Source organism: Microcaecilia unicolor, chromosome 1 (genome assembly GCF_901765095.1).
Source record: "Microcaecilia unicolor chromosome 1, aMicUni1.1, whole genome shotgun sequence".
Lineage (NCBI taxonomy): Eukaryota > Metazoa > Chordata > Amphibia > Gymnophiona > Siphonopidae > Microcaecilia > Microcaecilia unicolor.
In genome coordinates, this window is record NC_044031.1 from 2,260,379 (window position 1) to 2,277,412 (window position 17,034).

Sequence of the window (17,034 nt, forward strand, 5' to 3'; positions counted from 1 at the left end):
TAACACATTTGTAAATGATCTACAGATGTGAGCAACTAGTGAGGTAATTAAATTTGCTGACGACACAAAGTATGTAAGTATTGCCACACTGAGACAGACCAATCAAGCCAGCATCCTGTTTCCAACAGTGGCCAATCCAGGTCACAAATACCTAGCAAGATCCCAAAAAGTACAAAACATATATGCAGCTTATTCCAGAAATAAGAAGTGGAGATTCCCCAAGTCCATTTTAATAATGGACTTTTCCGTTAGGAAGCCATCCAAACCTTTTCTAAACCCCTCTAAGCTAACCGCCTTTACCACATTCTCTGGCAAAGAATTCCAGAGTTTAATTACACTTTGAGTGAAGAAAAATTTTCTCCGATTGGTTTTATATACTTTTTAGCTTCATCGAATGCCCCTAGCCCTAGTATTTTTGGAACGAGTAAACAGATGCTTCACGTCTACCCTTTCCACTCCACTCATTATTTGATAGACCTCTACCATATCTCCCCTCAGCTGTCTTTTCTCCAAGCTGAAGAGCCCTAGCCACTTTAGCTTTTCCTCATAGGGAAGTCGTCTCATCCCCTTTATCATTTTTGTTGCCCTTCTCTGCACCTTTTCTAATAACACTATATCCTTTTTGAGATGCGGCGACCAGAATTGAACACGTCCTCATTTTTATTTTCAATTCATTTCCTAAAAATACCTAACATTCTATTTGCTTTCTTAGCAGCTGCAGAACACTGAGCAGAAGGTTTCAATGTTTAATCAACGACGACAGACTCAAAAAAAATGTCAGGAAGTATTTTTTCACGGAGAGAGTAGTGGATGCTTGGAATGCCCTCCCGCGGGAGGTGGTGGAAATGAAAACGGTAACGGAATTCAGACATGCGTGGGATAAGCATAAAGGAATCCTGTGCCGAAGAAATGGATCCTCAGGAGCTTAGTCAAGATCGGGAGGCGGGGCTGGTGGTTGGGAGGCGGGGATAGTGCTGGGCAGACTTATACGGTCTGTGCCAGAGCCGGTGGTGGGAAGCGGGACTGGTGGTTGGGAGGCGGGGATAGTGCTGGGCAGACTTGTACGGTCTGTGCCAGAGCCGGTGGTTGGGAGGCAGGGCTGGTGGTTGCGAGGCGAGGATATTGCTGGGCAGACTTATACGGTCTGTGCCCTGAAGAGCACAGGTACAAATCAAAGTAGGGTATACACAAAAAGTAGTAAATATGAATTATCTTGTTGGGCAGACTGGATGGACCGTGCAGGTCTTTTTCTGCCGTCATCTACTATGTTACTATGTTCTTGGTCAGTGACTCCTAACGTGGAACCTTGAATTACGTAGTTATTCAAAGTTGTTAAATCACAAGAGGATTGTGAAAAATTACAAGAGGACCTTACGAGACTGGGCGTCTAAATGGCAGATGACGTTTAATTTCAGCAAGTGCAAAGTGATGCATGTGGGAAAGAGGAACCCGAATTATAGCTACGTCATGCAAGGTTCCACGTTAGAAGTCACTGACCAAGAAAGGGATCTAGGTATTGTCATTGATGATAAGCTGAAACCTTCTGCTCAGTGTGCAGCTGCGACTAAGAAAGCAAACAGAATGTTAGGTATTATTAGGAAAGGAATGGAAAACAAAAATAAGGATGTTATAATGCCTTTGTATCACTCCACGGTGCAACCGCACCTCGAATATTGTGCTCAATTCTGGTCCCGCATCTCAAAAAGGATATAGTGGAATTAGAAAAGGAACAGAAAAGGGAGACGAAAATGATAAAAAGAATGGGATGACTTCCCTATGAAGGAAGGCTGAAGCAGCTAGGGCTCTTCAGCTTGGAGAAAGGACGGCTGAGGGGAGATATGACACGAGTTCTATAAAATAATGAGTAGAGTGGAACGGCTAGACGTGAAAGCGAAAGCTACATACCTGTAGAAGGTATTCTCCGAGGACAGCAGGCTGATTGTTCTCACGAATGGGTGACGTCCACGGCAGCCCCTCCGATCGGAGATCTTCACTACCAACAGCGTACCTCCTGAGCCGGTACATCAAGCTCCATCTCTGGCCGTCTTCAAATCTAAGCTAAAAGCCCACCTTTTTGATGCTGCTTTTAACTCCTAACCCTTATTCACTTCTTCAGAACCCATATTTTATCATCCTCACTTTAATATTCCCTTATCTCTTGTTTGTCCTGTTTGTCTGTCCTAATTAGATTGTAAGCTCTGTCGAGCAGGGACTGTCTCTTCATGTTCAAGTGTACAGCGCTGCGTACGTCTAATAGCGCTTTAGAAATGATAAGTAGTAGTAGTAGCCCTTGCGTGCGCATGCGCGACCGTCTTCCCGCCCGAACGCGCTCGTGTTCGTCAGTCCAGTATATAGCAAAGATATAGACAAGGGAAGAGACAACTCCAAAGGGGAGGCGGGCGGGTTGGTGAGAACAATCAGCCTGCTGTCCTCGGAGAATACCTTCTACAGGTATGTAGCTTTCGCTTTCTCCGAGGACAAGCAGGCTGCTTGTTCTCATGAATGGGGTATCCCATTGGTCAAATGGGCCTCGCAACGGTGAGGACATAACTGAGATTCACCTAAACTTATTCAACTAACTGAGAGTGCAGCCTGGAACAGAATAAAAATGGGAGTTGGATTCTAAACCCCAGATTCTGCAGCACCGACGGCCCAAACCGACTGTCGCGTCGGGTATCCTGCTGTAGGCAGTAATGAGATGTGAATGTGTGGACAGATGACCACGTCGCAGCCTTGCAAATCTCTTCGGTATTGGCTGACTTCAAGTGGGCCACTGACGTTGCCATGGCTCTAACACTATGAGCCGTGACATGGCCCACCAGAGGCAGCCCAGACTGGGTATAAGCGAAGGAGATGCAATTTGCTAGCCAATTAGAGATGGTGCGTTTCAAGACAGCTACTCCCCTTCTGTTGGGATCAAAAGAAACAAACATTTGGGCAGACTGTCTGTGGGGCTGTGTCCGCTCCAGATAGAAGGCCAATGCTCGTTTGCAGTCCAATGTGTGCAGCTGGCGTTCAGCAGGGCGGGTATGAGGATGGGAAAAGAATGTTGGCAAGACAATTGACTGGTTCAGATGGAACTCCGACACCACCTTCGGCAAGAACCTAGGGTGAGTACGGAGGACTACTCTGTTATGATGAAATTTGGTATAAGGAGCATGAGCTACCAAGGCTTGAAGCTCACTGACTCTGCGAGCTGAAGTAACTGCCACCAAGAAAATGACCTTCCAGGTCAAGTTCTTCAGATGGCATGAATTGAGTGGCTCGAAAGGAGGTTTCATCAGCTGGGTGAGAACAACATTGAGATCCCATGTCACTGTAGGAGGTTTGATGGGGGGCTTTGTCAAAAGCAAACCTCTCATGAAGCGAACAACTAAAGGCTGTCCCGAGATCAGCTTACCTTCTACAAGGTAATGGTATGCACTAATCGCACTAAGATGAACTCTTACAGAGTTGGTCTTAAGACCAGACACGGACAAGTGCAGAAGGTATTCAAGCAGGGTCTGTGTAGGACAAGAGCAAGGATCTAGGGCCTTGCTGTCACACCAAACGGCAAACCTCCGCCATAGAAAGAAGTAACTCTTTTTAGTGGAATCTTTCCTGGAAGCAAGACCCGGGAGACACCCTCGGAGAGACCCAAGGAGGCAAAATCTACGCTCTCAACATCCAGGCCGTGAGAGCCAGAAACCGGAGGTTGGGATGCAGAAGCGCCCCCTCGTTCTGAGTAATGAGGGTCGGAAAACACTCCAATCTACACGGTTCTTCGGAGGACAACTCCAGAAGAAGAGGGAACCAGATCTGACGCGGCCAGAAAGGAGCGATCAGAATCACTGTGCCTCGGTCTTGCTTGTTTCAACAAAGTCTTCCCCACCAGAGGTATGGGAGGATAAGCATACAGGAGGCCTTCCCCCCAATCCAGGAGAAAAGCATCCGACGCTAGTCTGCCATGGGCCTGAAGTCTGGAATAGAACTGAGGGACCTTGTGGTTGGCTCGGGTAGCAAAGAGATCCACCAAGGGGGTGCCCCACGCTTGGAAGATCTCGTGGACCACTTTGGAATTGAGCGACCACTCGTGAGGTTGCATGATCCTGCTCAATCTGTTGGCCAGACTGTTGTTTACGCCTGCCAGATATGTGGCCTGAAGACACATGCCGTATTGGCGAGCCCAAAGCCACATTCTGACGGCCTCCTGACACAGAGGGCGAGATCCGGTGCCCCCCTGCTTGTTGATGTAATACATGGTAACATGGTTGTCTGTCTAAATTTGAATAATTTGGTGGGACAGCCGATCCCTGAAAGCCCTTAGAGCGTTCCAGACCACTCGTAACTCCAGGAGATTGATCTGTAGACCTTGTACCTGAAGGCACCAACTTCCTTGGGTGTGAAGTCCATCGACATGAGCTCCCCATCCCAGGAGGGACACATCCGTCGTCAGCACTTTTTGTGGCTGAGGAATTTAGAAGGGACGTCCCAGAGTCAAATTGGATCGATTTGTCCACCACTGCAGGGATTGAAGAAAACTGGTGGGCAGCTGGACTACATCCTCTAGATCCCCAGCAGCTTGGTACCACTGGGAAGCTAGGGTCCATTGAGCTGAACTCATGTGAAGACGGGCCATGGGAGTCACATGAACTGTGGAGGCCATGTGGCCGAGCAATCTCAACATCTGCCGAGCTGTGATCTGCTGAGACACCCGCACCCAGGAAACGAGGGACAGAAGATTGTCGGCCCTCGGTTCCGGAAGGTAGGCATGAGCAGTCTGGCAGTCTAGCACAGCTCCTATAAATTCGAGTCTTTGTACTGGAAGAAGGTGGGACTTTGGATAATTTATCACAAACCCTAGTAGCTGCAGCAGTTGAATAGTCATCTGCATGGACTGTAGAGCTCCTGCCTCCGAGGTGTTCTTTACCAGCCAATCGTCGAGATAAGGGAACACATGCACTCCCAGCCTACGTAGAGACGCCGCTATGACTGCCAGGCATTTTGTGAACACCCTGGGCGCAGAGGCGAGACCAAATGGTAGCACACAGTACTGAAAATGCCGTTTTCCCAGACGGAATCGAAGATACTGTCTGTGAGCTGGCAGTATTGGGATATGATTGTAAGCATCCTTTAAGTCCAGAGAGCATAGCTAGTCGTTTTCCTGAATCATGGGAAGAAGGGTGCCCAGGGAAACATCCTGAACTTTTCTCGAACCAGATATTTGTTCAGGGCCCTTAGGTCTAGGATGGGACGCATTCCCCCATTTTCTTTTCCACAAGAAAGTACCTGGAATAGAATCCCAGCCCTTCTTGCCCCGGTGGCACGGGCTCGACCGCATTGGCGCTGAGAAGGGCGGAGAGCTCCTCTGCAAGTACCTGCTTGTGCTGGAAGCTGAAGGACTGAGCTCCCGGTGGGCAATTTGGAGGCTTTGTGAGCCAACTGAGGGAGTATCCTAGCCGGACTATTTGAACAACCCACTGGTCGGAGGTTATGAGAGGCCACCTTTGGTAAAAAATTTTAACCTCCCCCCAACCGGTAGACTGTCCGACACGGACACTTTGATTGCGGCTATGCTCTGCTGGAGCCAGTCAAAAGCTCGCCCCTTGCTTTTGCTGGGGAGCTGCTGGGGCCTGTGGAGGCGCACGCTGTTGACGAGAACGAGCGCGCTGGGGTTTGGCCTGGGCAGCAGGCTGGCGAGAAGGAGGATTGTACCTACGCTTATTAGAAGAATAGGTAACAGTCCGCCTTCCCCCATAAAAACGTCTACCAGTTGAGGTAGATGCTGAAGGCGTCCAGCGGGAGAATTTGTCGAAAGCGGTGTCCCGCTGGTGGAGCTGCTCTACCACCTGTTCGACCTTTTCTCCAAAAATATTATCCCCCGGGCAAGGAGAGTCCGCTATCCGCTGCTGGAGCCTATTCTCCAGGTCGGAGGTTCGCATCCAAGAGAATCTGCGCATCACCACACCTTGAGCAGCGGCCCTGGACGCGACATCAAAAGTATCGTAAACACCCCTGGCCAGGAATTTACGACACGCCTTCAGCTGCCTGACCTTCTGCTGAAAAGGCTTGGCTTGCTCAGAGGGGAGCTTATCCACCAACTGCCGCACATTATTCTGCATATGAATGCTCGTGTAGAGCTGGTAGGACTGAATTTTGGAAATGAGCATAGCAGAATGGTAGGCCTTCCTCCCAAAAGAATCCAAGGTTCTAGAGTCTTTGCCCGGGGGCGCCGAGGCATACTCTCTAGAACTCTTGACCTTCTTAAGGGCCAGATCCACCACACCAGAGTCGTGAGGCAACTGAGTCCACATCAACTCCGGGTCCCCATGGATCCGATACTGGAATTCGATCTTCTTGGGAATGTGGGGATTAGTTAGTGGCTTCACCCAGTTCGCCAGCAATGTCTTCTTGAGGACATGATGCATGGGTACTGTGGACGATTCCTTAGGTGGCGAAGGATAGTCCAAAAGCTCAAACATTTCAGCCCTTGGCTCATCCTCCGTAACCACAGGGAAGGGAATGGATGTAGACATTTCCGGGACAAAGGCCGCGAAAGATAGACTCTCGGGAAGAGAAAGCTGTCTTTCAGGAGAGGGAGTGGGATCAGAAGAAAGACCGTCAGACTCCTCATCTGAGAAATATCTGATGTCTTCCTCTGCTTCCCATGAGGCCTCACCAGTTCATGAACTTGTGTCCGAAGCCATGCCCGCCTCGACTCCGTAGGAACATGTCCACGGTGGGAGCGTCGAGAGGAAGACTCCCGCACCGGCGGCGATGGAGCTCCCTCCATCGATGTCGTCGGGGAGTCCGCCTGGGAGGTAGCCGATGCAGGAACCGCAAGCGGCACTGGTACGGGAGACCTCACCACGGACGAGGGCCCAGCAGTCGCCTCAGTCGTCAGTACCTGCGGCGCAAGCACCCCCGGTACCGGAGAAGAGCGCAGCAGCTTTTCCAGGATCCCTGGAAGGATGGCCCTGAGGCTCTCGTTCAGAGTGGCTGTCGAGAGAGGCAAGGAGTCTGGTACCGGCAACGAGCTGCAAATCTGTCCAGGACGTGGAGGCGGTACCGGGCTGTCCATAGTGGAGCGCATCAACACCTCCTGAATGGAGGGTGAGCGGTCCTCCCGATGTCGACGTTTGGGTGCCGGTGGCACCAGCGACCCAGAGCTCTCGGTACCGTGTCTGGAAGGCGACCGATGACGATGCTTCTTTGCCTTCGCACGAAGCACATCACCGGTACTTCCCGGTACCGAAGAGGAGGACGTCAAATCCAAACATCTCCTGTGAGCCGGGTCCGAAAGAGGTTGATCCCGGGGGGTCTGTACCACAGGAGCCCTCGAGGCAGGCGGAGACCTACTCGAGGGCTCACCAGCACCAGCAGGGGAATGGGCAGCCCTCACCTGCGCTCTGGAAGACGAAGCACCCTCCGACGACATCAATACCACCGAAAACCTCGGCACCGAAGACGCTGGATCACCGGCAGAAGAGCTGAGTACCGCAGACTTTGACGCACCGGATGATGACCTCGGTACCAAAGACGTCGAAGCACCAGACGAGGCCCTGAACAACAGATTCCACTGGGCCAATCTCGCCACCTAAGTCCGCTTCTTCAAGAGAAGGCACAGAGTACAGGCCTGTGGGCGATGCACGGCCCCCAGACACTGAAGGCACGAAACGTGCCTGTCAGTGAGGGAGATAGTCCGGCTGCACTGGCTGCACTTTTTGAAGCCACTAGCAGGCTTCGAGGACATGGGTGGAAAAATCACGCCGGCGAAGTCAAAATTTGCGATGATGGCTAATGGCACCCAAAAATTTAGAAAAAACCCGTACGGGCGGCGAAAAAGGCCGCACCCGACAACGAAAGGAATCTTATGGGGGGGGGAAAAACTAGACGTAAGGGAAGTTTTTTGTTGTTTTTTTTTTTAACTAAGAGACACACGACGGAAAAAGAGAAAATCGGACCCTTCCGAACAGAAGAACGCGGTAAAAAGATGCGAAGGGTCTCCTTGGGGCACAGACCGATCGAAAAACAGCCGTCATGAGCTGCAGAAAAAAGAAGACTGACAAACATGAGCGCGTTCGGGCAGGAAGACGGTCACGCATGCGCACGCGAGGGCTAGCAAACGCTGTTGCTAGTGAAGATCTCCGATCAGAGGGGCTGCCGTGGACGTCACCCAGGGATACACGAGGGAGGCTGGGCACGGAACTAGACTAGGACTGAAAGCTGCACGCAGCCACTAAGCCAGAAACACAAGACAGACTAAGGAGACAAGATGTACACAAAGGCTAGGCAGAACGGGGTTCAGGATATACACTCAGGATATACACCCTAGCTAGGCAGAGACAGGATTCAGGATATACACTCTAGCAAGGGAGAAGCAGGACTCAGGAAATACAAGCAAGCTTGGCAGAAACAGGACTCAGGGTATACAAACAAGCTTGGCAGAAACAGGACTCAGGATATACAAGCAAGCTTGGCAGAAACAGGACTCAGGGTATACAAGTAAGCTTGGCAGAAACAGGACTCAGGATATACACATAAGCTGGGCAGAAGCAGGGGTCAGGACCTACCTACAAGCTTGACTGAAGAGGGGTTCAGGATATGCAGACAAGCTTGGCAAAAGCACACAGAGAGTATCAGGGTTCAGACTATAGTCAGAGACAGGCAGCGAACATCCGGGTTCAGGCTGTAGTCAGAGACAGGCAGCAAGCAGAGAATATCTGTGTTCAGGCAATAGTCAGAGACAGGCAGCAAGCAGAGAATATCTGTGTTCAGGCAATAGTCAGAGACAAGCAGCAAGCAGAGAATATCAGGGTGCAGGCAATAGTCAGAGACAGGCAGCAAGCAGAGAATATCCGTGTTCAGGCAATAGTCAGAGACAGACAGCAAGCAGAGAACAATAAATCAGGAGCTAACCGAGTCTTTGGGCAGGCAGCAGACAGAGGAATTAACCAGGGATAACAGGGTCAGGGCTGAAGCTTCAGACTCCAAACACAGACAGAGAGAAAATGGCTAAAGCTTCAGACTTGAAACACAGAGCAAGGCAATAGAATGACTAACAGTCCACAGACACAGAGCAGAAGGGCAGAGCCCACACAGAAGGACTAGCAGTCCACAGACACAAATAGCAGATGGGCAAGAGCCCCAGAGAAAGGCTAAGTAGCAGTGCAGCAGTGCACTCACTAACCTGATGACCTTTTGGCATAACACACACACTATCATTGTTGTCAGAGTTGCGGTCTTCCCGCAACACTGGGCGGGTTTTCTGCGAGCAGCTGCGGAAAATTTTCGGCGGCTGCGGGGTGCGGGTTTGGGCTTTTTTTCCTGTGCCCGCTGTGCACTTTTTTCTGGGGCTTCTATTGGTCCGATGTGGTCCAATAGAAGCTTTTCAGGGGCGTGGTTGACGTCAGGGGCGGGGTTAATGACGTCAGGGGTGACGTCAGGGGGTGGGGTTAATGACGTGGGGAGGCAGGGTTTGACTTTGACCGTTTTTTGGGCGGGTTTAGGGCTGATTTTGGGCTTGAAAAATTTTTCCCATCTGGCAACCTTGCACACTATGCAAAGGCCCTGAATGCCAGCACAGCACTTCCTTATGAAGGCTCCCACTGATGATGTCACCTACTGCAGGACAGGAGCAGGGAACACACTCACACCAAGGAGAGGCTTGGAACACACAGGAAGTGAACACACAGGAAGGGCAAGCAGGAGCCATCTTGGAAGCTGGAACAAAACAAGCGGGAGCCATCTTAGATGCTGGCTCCTCAGCGAGGAATAGCCCACACAGGTGAGATCTAGTGAAGCAATCAGCACACAGAGACAGAGACAAAACTACCACAGAAACAGACAGGAGCCAGCACAGATGCTGACCCCCAGAAATGAAGTAAGTCTGAGGGTGGTCACGACCACAGACGTGATACAGCTGCTCGCCTGTAAGGAAATCCAGGAGCTGTGGAGCATAACCACTTCTACCTGATGGAGATAAATTCTGAATTGTAGGAGCTGCAAATTGGTAATAGAAAGCACAGCACAATTCTGTATTGTGTTATCTCCACCTGCTGGTCAAAGGCCATATCCCCCATCTTCTGGAATAAACTGGAAGAACAAAGGAAAATACATTGTCTACCCTTGGGAGTCCTTAGAGAGCAACATAAAAGCACATTGCAGTGATTTACATACCATAATTGCAAAACCCCATTTCAGTGATCCAGAAGAAGAAGTGTTAACTTCCACCAAGCACTCACATTTTAATTTTTCATGTTCCATCTCTGTGAATCAGGCCTCCTGAATTCATGCTATTATCTACTACAATGTTTATGCATTTTCAGAATTTTACTTCATTTAACTATGGATGTGATGAGACATTCCAGGATATGAATTTGAGCCCATATTACCTATTCCTCAATAGCAATACACAAGATCTGCAAAAGATTACAAAATATAACTGCTGACTCAAATGCCCAGCCTTCATGCAGTTGCCTGAATTTTAAAGTGGTTCCAGTCAGTGACGACTCAGTAGTGACTTCACTAGAAAAGGCACAAAAAATAACTTGCATTGATTTTAGGTCTGCCGAGAACTTGGGATAGTGTGGAATAGAAAAATTTGAAATAAATATATCAATCAATCTAACTAAGGACCAACTGAATGAATAATTTGAAAGGAGAACACACATTTCTTAATAATCATGATCACCTAAGCAAGAAGCGATAGTTGTTATCAAAACATTAATGGTGTCTGTAGGTAACACCATTGCTATTTCTTGTATGCCCAGTTATTTTGGTACTGTTTCGGAACAAGAAGAATGTTAGTTATCAGTGCTGGAAAGGAAGGAGGGGGATAGCGATTAAGGGATGGAAACAGCATCTCTGAGTAAGGAAATGGAGACCAGATCTCAGGCAGCAGAGGATAATGGAATAGAAAGACAGAAGGAGGAACAAGGAAAAGATAAGGAAAAAGGAGGAGGGAAGGGTAGGGAGAAAGAGAATCCTGATCAGGATAAGGAGGAACAATTTCCTTACATTCCTTCTCCCAGTTCTATTTCCCTCAATCAAACCTGTAATGCCACCCCCCCCCCCCCTTAATTCAGTCAATCTCCTACCTGCCCAAACCTCAGCCATACTGAACCCCCTTACCACCAAAATCCTTTCACTCATTTTGCCCCTCTCTGATTCCCTTGATCATCCCCCCACCCCATTGCCCACAGCTGGTATAATTTCAAACCACATTAATACTACATGACGCTTTGGGCCAGCAGCAGAGGATGGCAGTGTCAGAAGTGCTGCACTGCCACTATCCTCCTCTTCTTCACAAGTAGGAGTCTCATGTAAGGAAGGAGACAGAGGAGATTCACTGCTTCACTGGCTAACAAAACATCCATAAGAATGGACAAATTCACAGGTAGGACTGATTTTCGAGGCACTTCTTGCAACTCAACAACTGCATGAGACTGAAAGCCCAAGCCCACAGCCTCTCTTCTTTCACATCCATCCATTTCTTCCCCCTCCCAATTTCCCCCCAAAGCCCCTCTTCTGCCACCCCTGCTTCTTCCATCAAAGTGGTTCACAATTCTCTTCTAAACCCAGCCCCACCCCTCCAATGAGGAAAGCAGCAGCAAGTTAGGCTGCATCCTCTTCCGCTTCTGCTGTGCACCACCACCACAGCTCACTGGAAAAGTCAGTCCTGGGTAGCGAAGACGACAGCCCAACATGCTGAACTCTCCATCCCAGTTTCTTAATGCCCAACTAGCATGAGAGCTAGGGAATCTGCTGAGGGAAGGAGCAGAACACCGATTCAGTCTCCTGTGGCGATTCCGCAAGACCCAAACAATTTCATGGGAAAGCTGGGATATCAGTGAACATGCAGAGAGATTTCACAATATCTGCAGCAATATCTTGAACTGGGGTGCTGGACATTTTTTTTTTTTTTTAATTTTACATCTGTTAATACAATTCTCACATAAATCTCACATAAATCTGAAGAGCAGAAGGAGAATTATCAGACTTTAATCTCACTGGGAACAGGCACTCCAACTGTCATCCCTGACATTGTATCCCACATTGAACGAGGGGAAGAGCCGTATGTCAGGGATCAGCCGGGATCAGAGGAAAGAGAAGCTGGGACAAGCAGCTGCTCAGATCAGCTACTCCCACAAGAAAGAAAGAGAGAAAAGAATCAACATAAAGATTCTGTAAAAATAGAACAAATCCAAAGATAATCGGAAAATGTCTGTGAGAATATTTTCCAGGATCCTAAGAGGAAAAATGCAAAGAAGGATCACCAGGAATCAGAAGAGAAAAGAGACACTGCAGGGTGCTCTCGCTGGATGGAGTCAAGAAGTGTGAGAGAAGTTACAGGGAGCACTCTAACATCAATGGGTACCAGACACACTTACCAAAGAGACCCTTCCAAAATACTAATAGTGATCACAAGGCTTCTTACCTTGAGAAGAGAGACAAAAAGGCCAGCAAGAATTTGCATGTACTTCATCTAACAGGTCTATTGATTTCATATCTCTTCATGGTCTTCAAAGCTCCGATTACAGAAAAGTGGTCACTCACAAGTCAAAAGAGAGAAACTAGTTCCATGGATGGAGTCTAATAGAAGCTTCGCTGTGCTTTCAGCTCGAAAGACCCAAACTGAAGAGAAACAGTTTATATGAACTAAGAAAAACTTAACTGAGCTTTCAGCTCTAAAACAACACCAAATGAGCCACTGTGGAGAGAATCCATTTATATGTACAGAGTGTAATAAAAGCTTCAGACGTCTCTCGGGGCTGAAAAGTCACCAAATGATCCATACTGGAGAGAGATTATTTACATGTCCTGAGTGTAATAAAAGCTTCTCTCGCCTTTTGATGCTAAAGAATCACAAAATGATCCATAGGGGAGAGAAACCATTCGCATGTACTGAGTGTAATAAAAGCTCTCTCCTGAAATCGCTTCACTGGCTCCCTATCCATTTCCGTATACAATTCAAGCTCCTCTTATTGACCTATAAGTGCATTCACTCTGCAGTCCCTCACTACCTCTCCACCCTCATCTCTTCCTACACTCCTTCCCTAGAACTCCGTTCACTAGGCAAATCTCTCCTAGTTGCACCCTTCTCCTCCATCGCTAACTCCAGACTCCGCTTCTTCTATCTCGCCGCACCTTATGCCTGGAATAGGCTTCCTGAGCCATTACATCTACCTCCATCCCTGGCTGCCATCAAATCCAGGCTAAAGGCCTACCTGTTTGATGCTGCTTTCGACTCCTGACTTGTCACTTTTATCTTATCCTTGTGTCCTTCTGTCTGTCCTTCCCTTATCCTTATTGATCCTGTCTGTTTGTCCTGATTTAGATTGTAAGCTCTTTTGAGCAGGGACTGTCTTTATTCATGTTCAATTGTAAAGCGCTGCGTACGACTGGTAGCGCTATAGAAGTGATTTATAGTAGTAGTAGTAAGTTACAAACAGCAATACAATAAAACAGAAAAAAAATATTAAACCCACTCTCACACTCACATAAAGTCCCCTTTAACAGCTCACACTCATGCTCAAGGCAAGTTACAATTCAGTTCCAGCAGATCTTTCTCTGTCTCAGATAAGTGAAGTGACTTGACCAAGGCTTTAAACACTGGCTTACCTAGTTCTCAGCCTGCTTCTCAAACCAGCACTTTTACATGTTACAAAGCACATACAAGAAATTTCCAGTTCTGGGGCCTGATTGTCAACCCAGGCTCCGGAATATGAGTCAGATGCATAAATCTAGATGGAACATAATGAAACAGCACTTACCACTTTCAGCTCCGGCACAGATCTACTTAGGGTCCATTCCTGACTGTTCACAAAAGAATCTGTAAGGAAATCATGTGAAAAAAGGTCTTATTAAAAGTACTGTAGACTAGCAGGTCAATATTTAAAAGGACAAATAGGGATAGTGCCATTTGCAGAGTTTATCCAAAGTTTTTTTAACTGCTCTATCCAGACAATGCCACTAAAAATCATACGTGATCAGCCATCATGGGGAGCCCCAGGAGTCATCTAAATAGAAGCAATATTCAGTGCAGTCTCTATTACCTCCACTAGAATGCTGTTCCACATATCTATCAGGTTTATAGAAATATTCCCTTACATTACTCCAGAATGCATTCTCACCCCCCCCCCCCCCTCACTTAGCTCCAGAGCTTGCTTTCTATTGAAAAAGGCCCATCTCTCGTACATTTATACCTTCGAGGTATTTAAATTCATATCTCCCCTTTCCTACCCTTCCTCTGGAGTATATAAATGTTTAGTTGACAAAGGCATGCTCATCAGGGTGGGCTCAGAGTAATATGAACACACTAATAATTTCCTATTAAAGTAACAAAGGATGTCAACATTCATTCTACATATCAGAAGGCAAAAGGTAACAGGTAGGCATGGTTTCACTTCTCATCTGGAGTTACAATTCAGTCAGGTTTTCAAAATTTCCATAATGAATAGATTTATTTGCATACACTGGAAGCGGTACATAGAAGTTCTTCATATCGGTATCCTCTCCTATCTTTCATCACTCCTAGCTGCCTATCGAGATCTTCGACTGGCAATCAATTAGCTATCCTCCTCTCATTCGCTCTCAAATGGAATCTACACATCATTCTGCCTTTTTTTCTTTATCACTCCTACACTCTGGAACTGCCTTCTGCCCGAACTTTGAGCTGAAGTGTCCTATCCTTGCTTCGTCTAACTTTAAAACCCATCTCTTCAATGTAACATTTGATGGCATCCCGTAGATTGGATGGCCAGTGGTGCTTTGTTTCTCCTCCCATCCAGACCTTCTACTCGCTCCACTTTCCTATGATCAGTTGTAGTTCAATTCTATTATTTCATGCCAATTTTTTTTTTTAATTGTGAACCACTGTTTCCCAGTTTTGAAAGGCAGTATAAAAAAGCACAAATAACTAAATTCTGTTTTTCAAGACTAGCTGGTTTATAAGCGTTCTGCTACCACGGTATGGCAGATGCTGACTAGCTGTGAGATTCAGTTATGCCCTTTCCTTTCAAATAAACTTTTATTTTCGCTTGTGCCCGGGACAGTGACATGTATATCTGAGGCGTAATAAGGATCACGGAGTGTGTAGAAGTCCATTTAGACTTTGATTGCAGAGTTAGCTGGATCTCACAACAGGTGGAGTCAGTGGGGGGTGCTCGTGATATGAGAAGTGCCAGTCAGTGAGTATCCAACCGCACCGAGTCCCCACGGTGATACTCGTCCTGTGCCATATCACTGCTCAGTTCCCCACTAGCCCAAGCTGTGCACAGACAACAATTGTTACAGAGGAACAGGAAGATCTCCAATGTGCTCAGAAGGGGACCATCCTGGCGCCTAAAAGGCAGCGCCTAAACTAGTCAATGTTTAGGCCAGCCATTCTTAACCCAGACCTTGGGACACACCTAGTTCCATTGGGCTGAGATAGATTTGCATGTACTGACTCAAATACATGCAAATCTAACTTATGAATATTCATTGTGCATATCCTGAAAACCCAATGGGACTATGTGTGCCCCGAGGACTGGGTTGAGAATGGCTGGTCTAAACATTCTGCTTCACCTACTGAGTGTTTGGGGACATCAGGACACCTGCAGACCACCTGCTAAAGCAGTAATGGTCCCCATCCTTTGGCTAAGACATACTCCCTCCCCCCTGCCGAGGGGAAAGACACAATCCAAAAGCGGACATCCAGAAGCAGCTATAGCCTCATCTCCCTCATATCCTTCACTAACTTCTTCAAGTCTGCATCAAACAGTAACCAATCTCTACAGGGCAACTTGTTTAAATACATCAGCCAAGCAATGCCACAGCTACAGCCAGAGAGCAGATGCAGATGAGGTCAAAGCAAATCCACCAGAAAGGATCATCCAACTAAGCATGCCATCTTCAGGGACTCTGGCAACTATTTCACTCACTGCAAGAGAGTATGACCCATGTAGCCCCTTGCAGAAGAAGGCCTGAACCCCAACTGGCAAAGGCCTGCTCAAGAAGCTGATCCACTTTCCTGCCATGGGTATCTTTCAGTGCCACGCCCTCTTCAACCAGAATGGTCATCCTCTTGGTCACTACTATGACCAGAAAATCCACCATAGGGGTATCGACCAACCAGTTCAGCATCTTGAACAGAAGTGGGTAGAGCCTGCCTAAGGGCTTTGTGCCCTGGAGGATCCCCTCTAGTGTCTCCCACTTGGCCAAGGCCATCTAGGGCACGGCCCTATGAAACAGAAAGGTCTCAGGGGGCCCTGAAGGATGGAGTCTTCATCCAAAGGTTCTGCCTAGTCTGAAGTTGCGATTTGAATAGGTGAACTGACCCAGCTCCTCGTGCCTGAACAAACATACTACTAGAGAATCTTCCTGTTCTTTTGGTGAAGGGATCTCCAGCTCCAGGGAAGCAATCTCCCATGGGGAGCTTTTGAATATCTCCCCATTCAGTGCCCTAAGTCCTCCAGCGTGGAAACACAGGATTAGGGCCTAATCCAGATCCAAATTCTCACTGTGCCATCACAGCCACCTGAAGCTGCAGACCAGGGCTGCTGAGGGTCTCTGAGGCCCAAGTACTGGGGGCCTGTGCACCAGCATGGTGTGAGTTCCCCAACTTGGGGAAGTGCCTCCACACATACATACACAGCCTGCCTTATTCACTCCGCAATGGCGAGATCCATTTTGTCCCTAGGAACCCCTCAACACTGCCAACTGAACCAGTGGACTGAGAACCACTCTGTACCCCTACCTCAAAAGCACTGCTCCCATAATGCAGTTCCATGCGTTTGCCATGAGGGAGACAAAACGGCTGCCATTCCTGCCAAAAATGGGAGAGCCATGGACAGATGAGGGAGGCCAGTATCACTACAATCCCGCAACCAGGAGCTCCGACTGGTGGATCGAAAATGCACTGATCCCACCACAAATAGGTTATAGTAGGAGCCAGAAGCAGTGCTCAGCCCTTATGCCCACCTGGCATAACAGTAAGTTCAAGTCAAAGGACTAACCCTCCCCTGTGCTCCATAGTGCACCTCATAGGAGGGGTCCCTAGTCTGTCTGCTG

At 48.1% G+C, this 17,034-nt stretch overlaps 1 protein-coding gene across 1 annotated transcript in view; it reads right to left on the minus strand.

Annotated features, from left to right (window-relative positions):
• The window catches only part of LOC115461843 (arf-GAP with GTPase, ANK repeat and PH domain-containing protein 3-like), a 726,817-nt gene that overhangs the window by 651,680 nt on the left and 58,103 nt on the right, over nt 1-17,034 (minus strand). Inside the window, exon 2 of the mRNA XM_030191903.1 lies at nt 13,755-13,813. Coding sequence (XP_030047763.1) covers nt 13,755-13,813 — 59 coding nt within the window. The remainder of the gene's footprint in view (nt 1-13,754; nt 13,814-17,034) is intronic.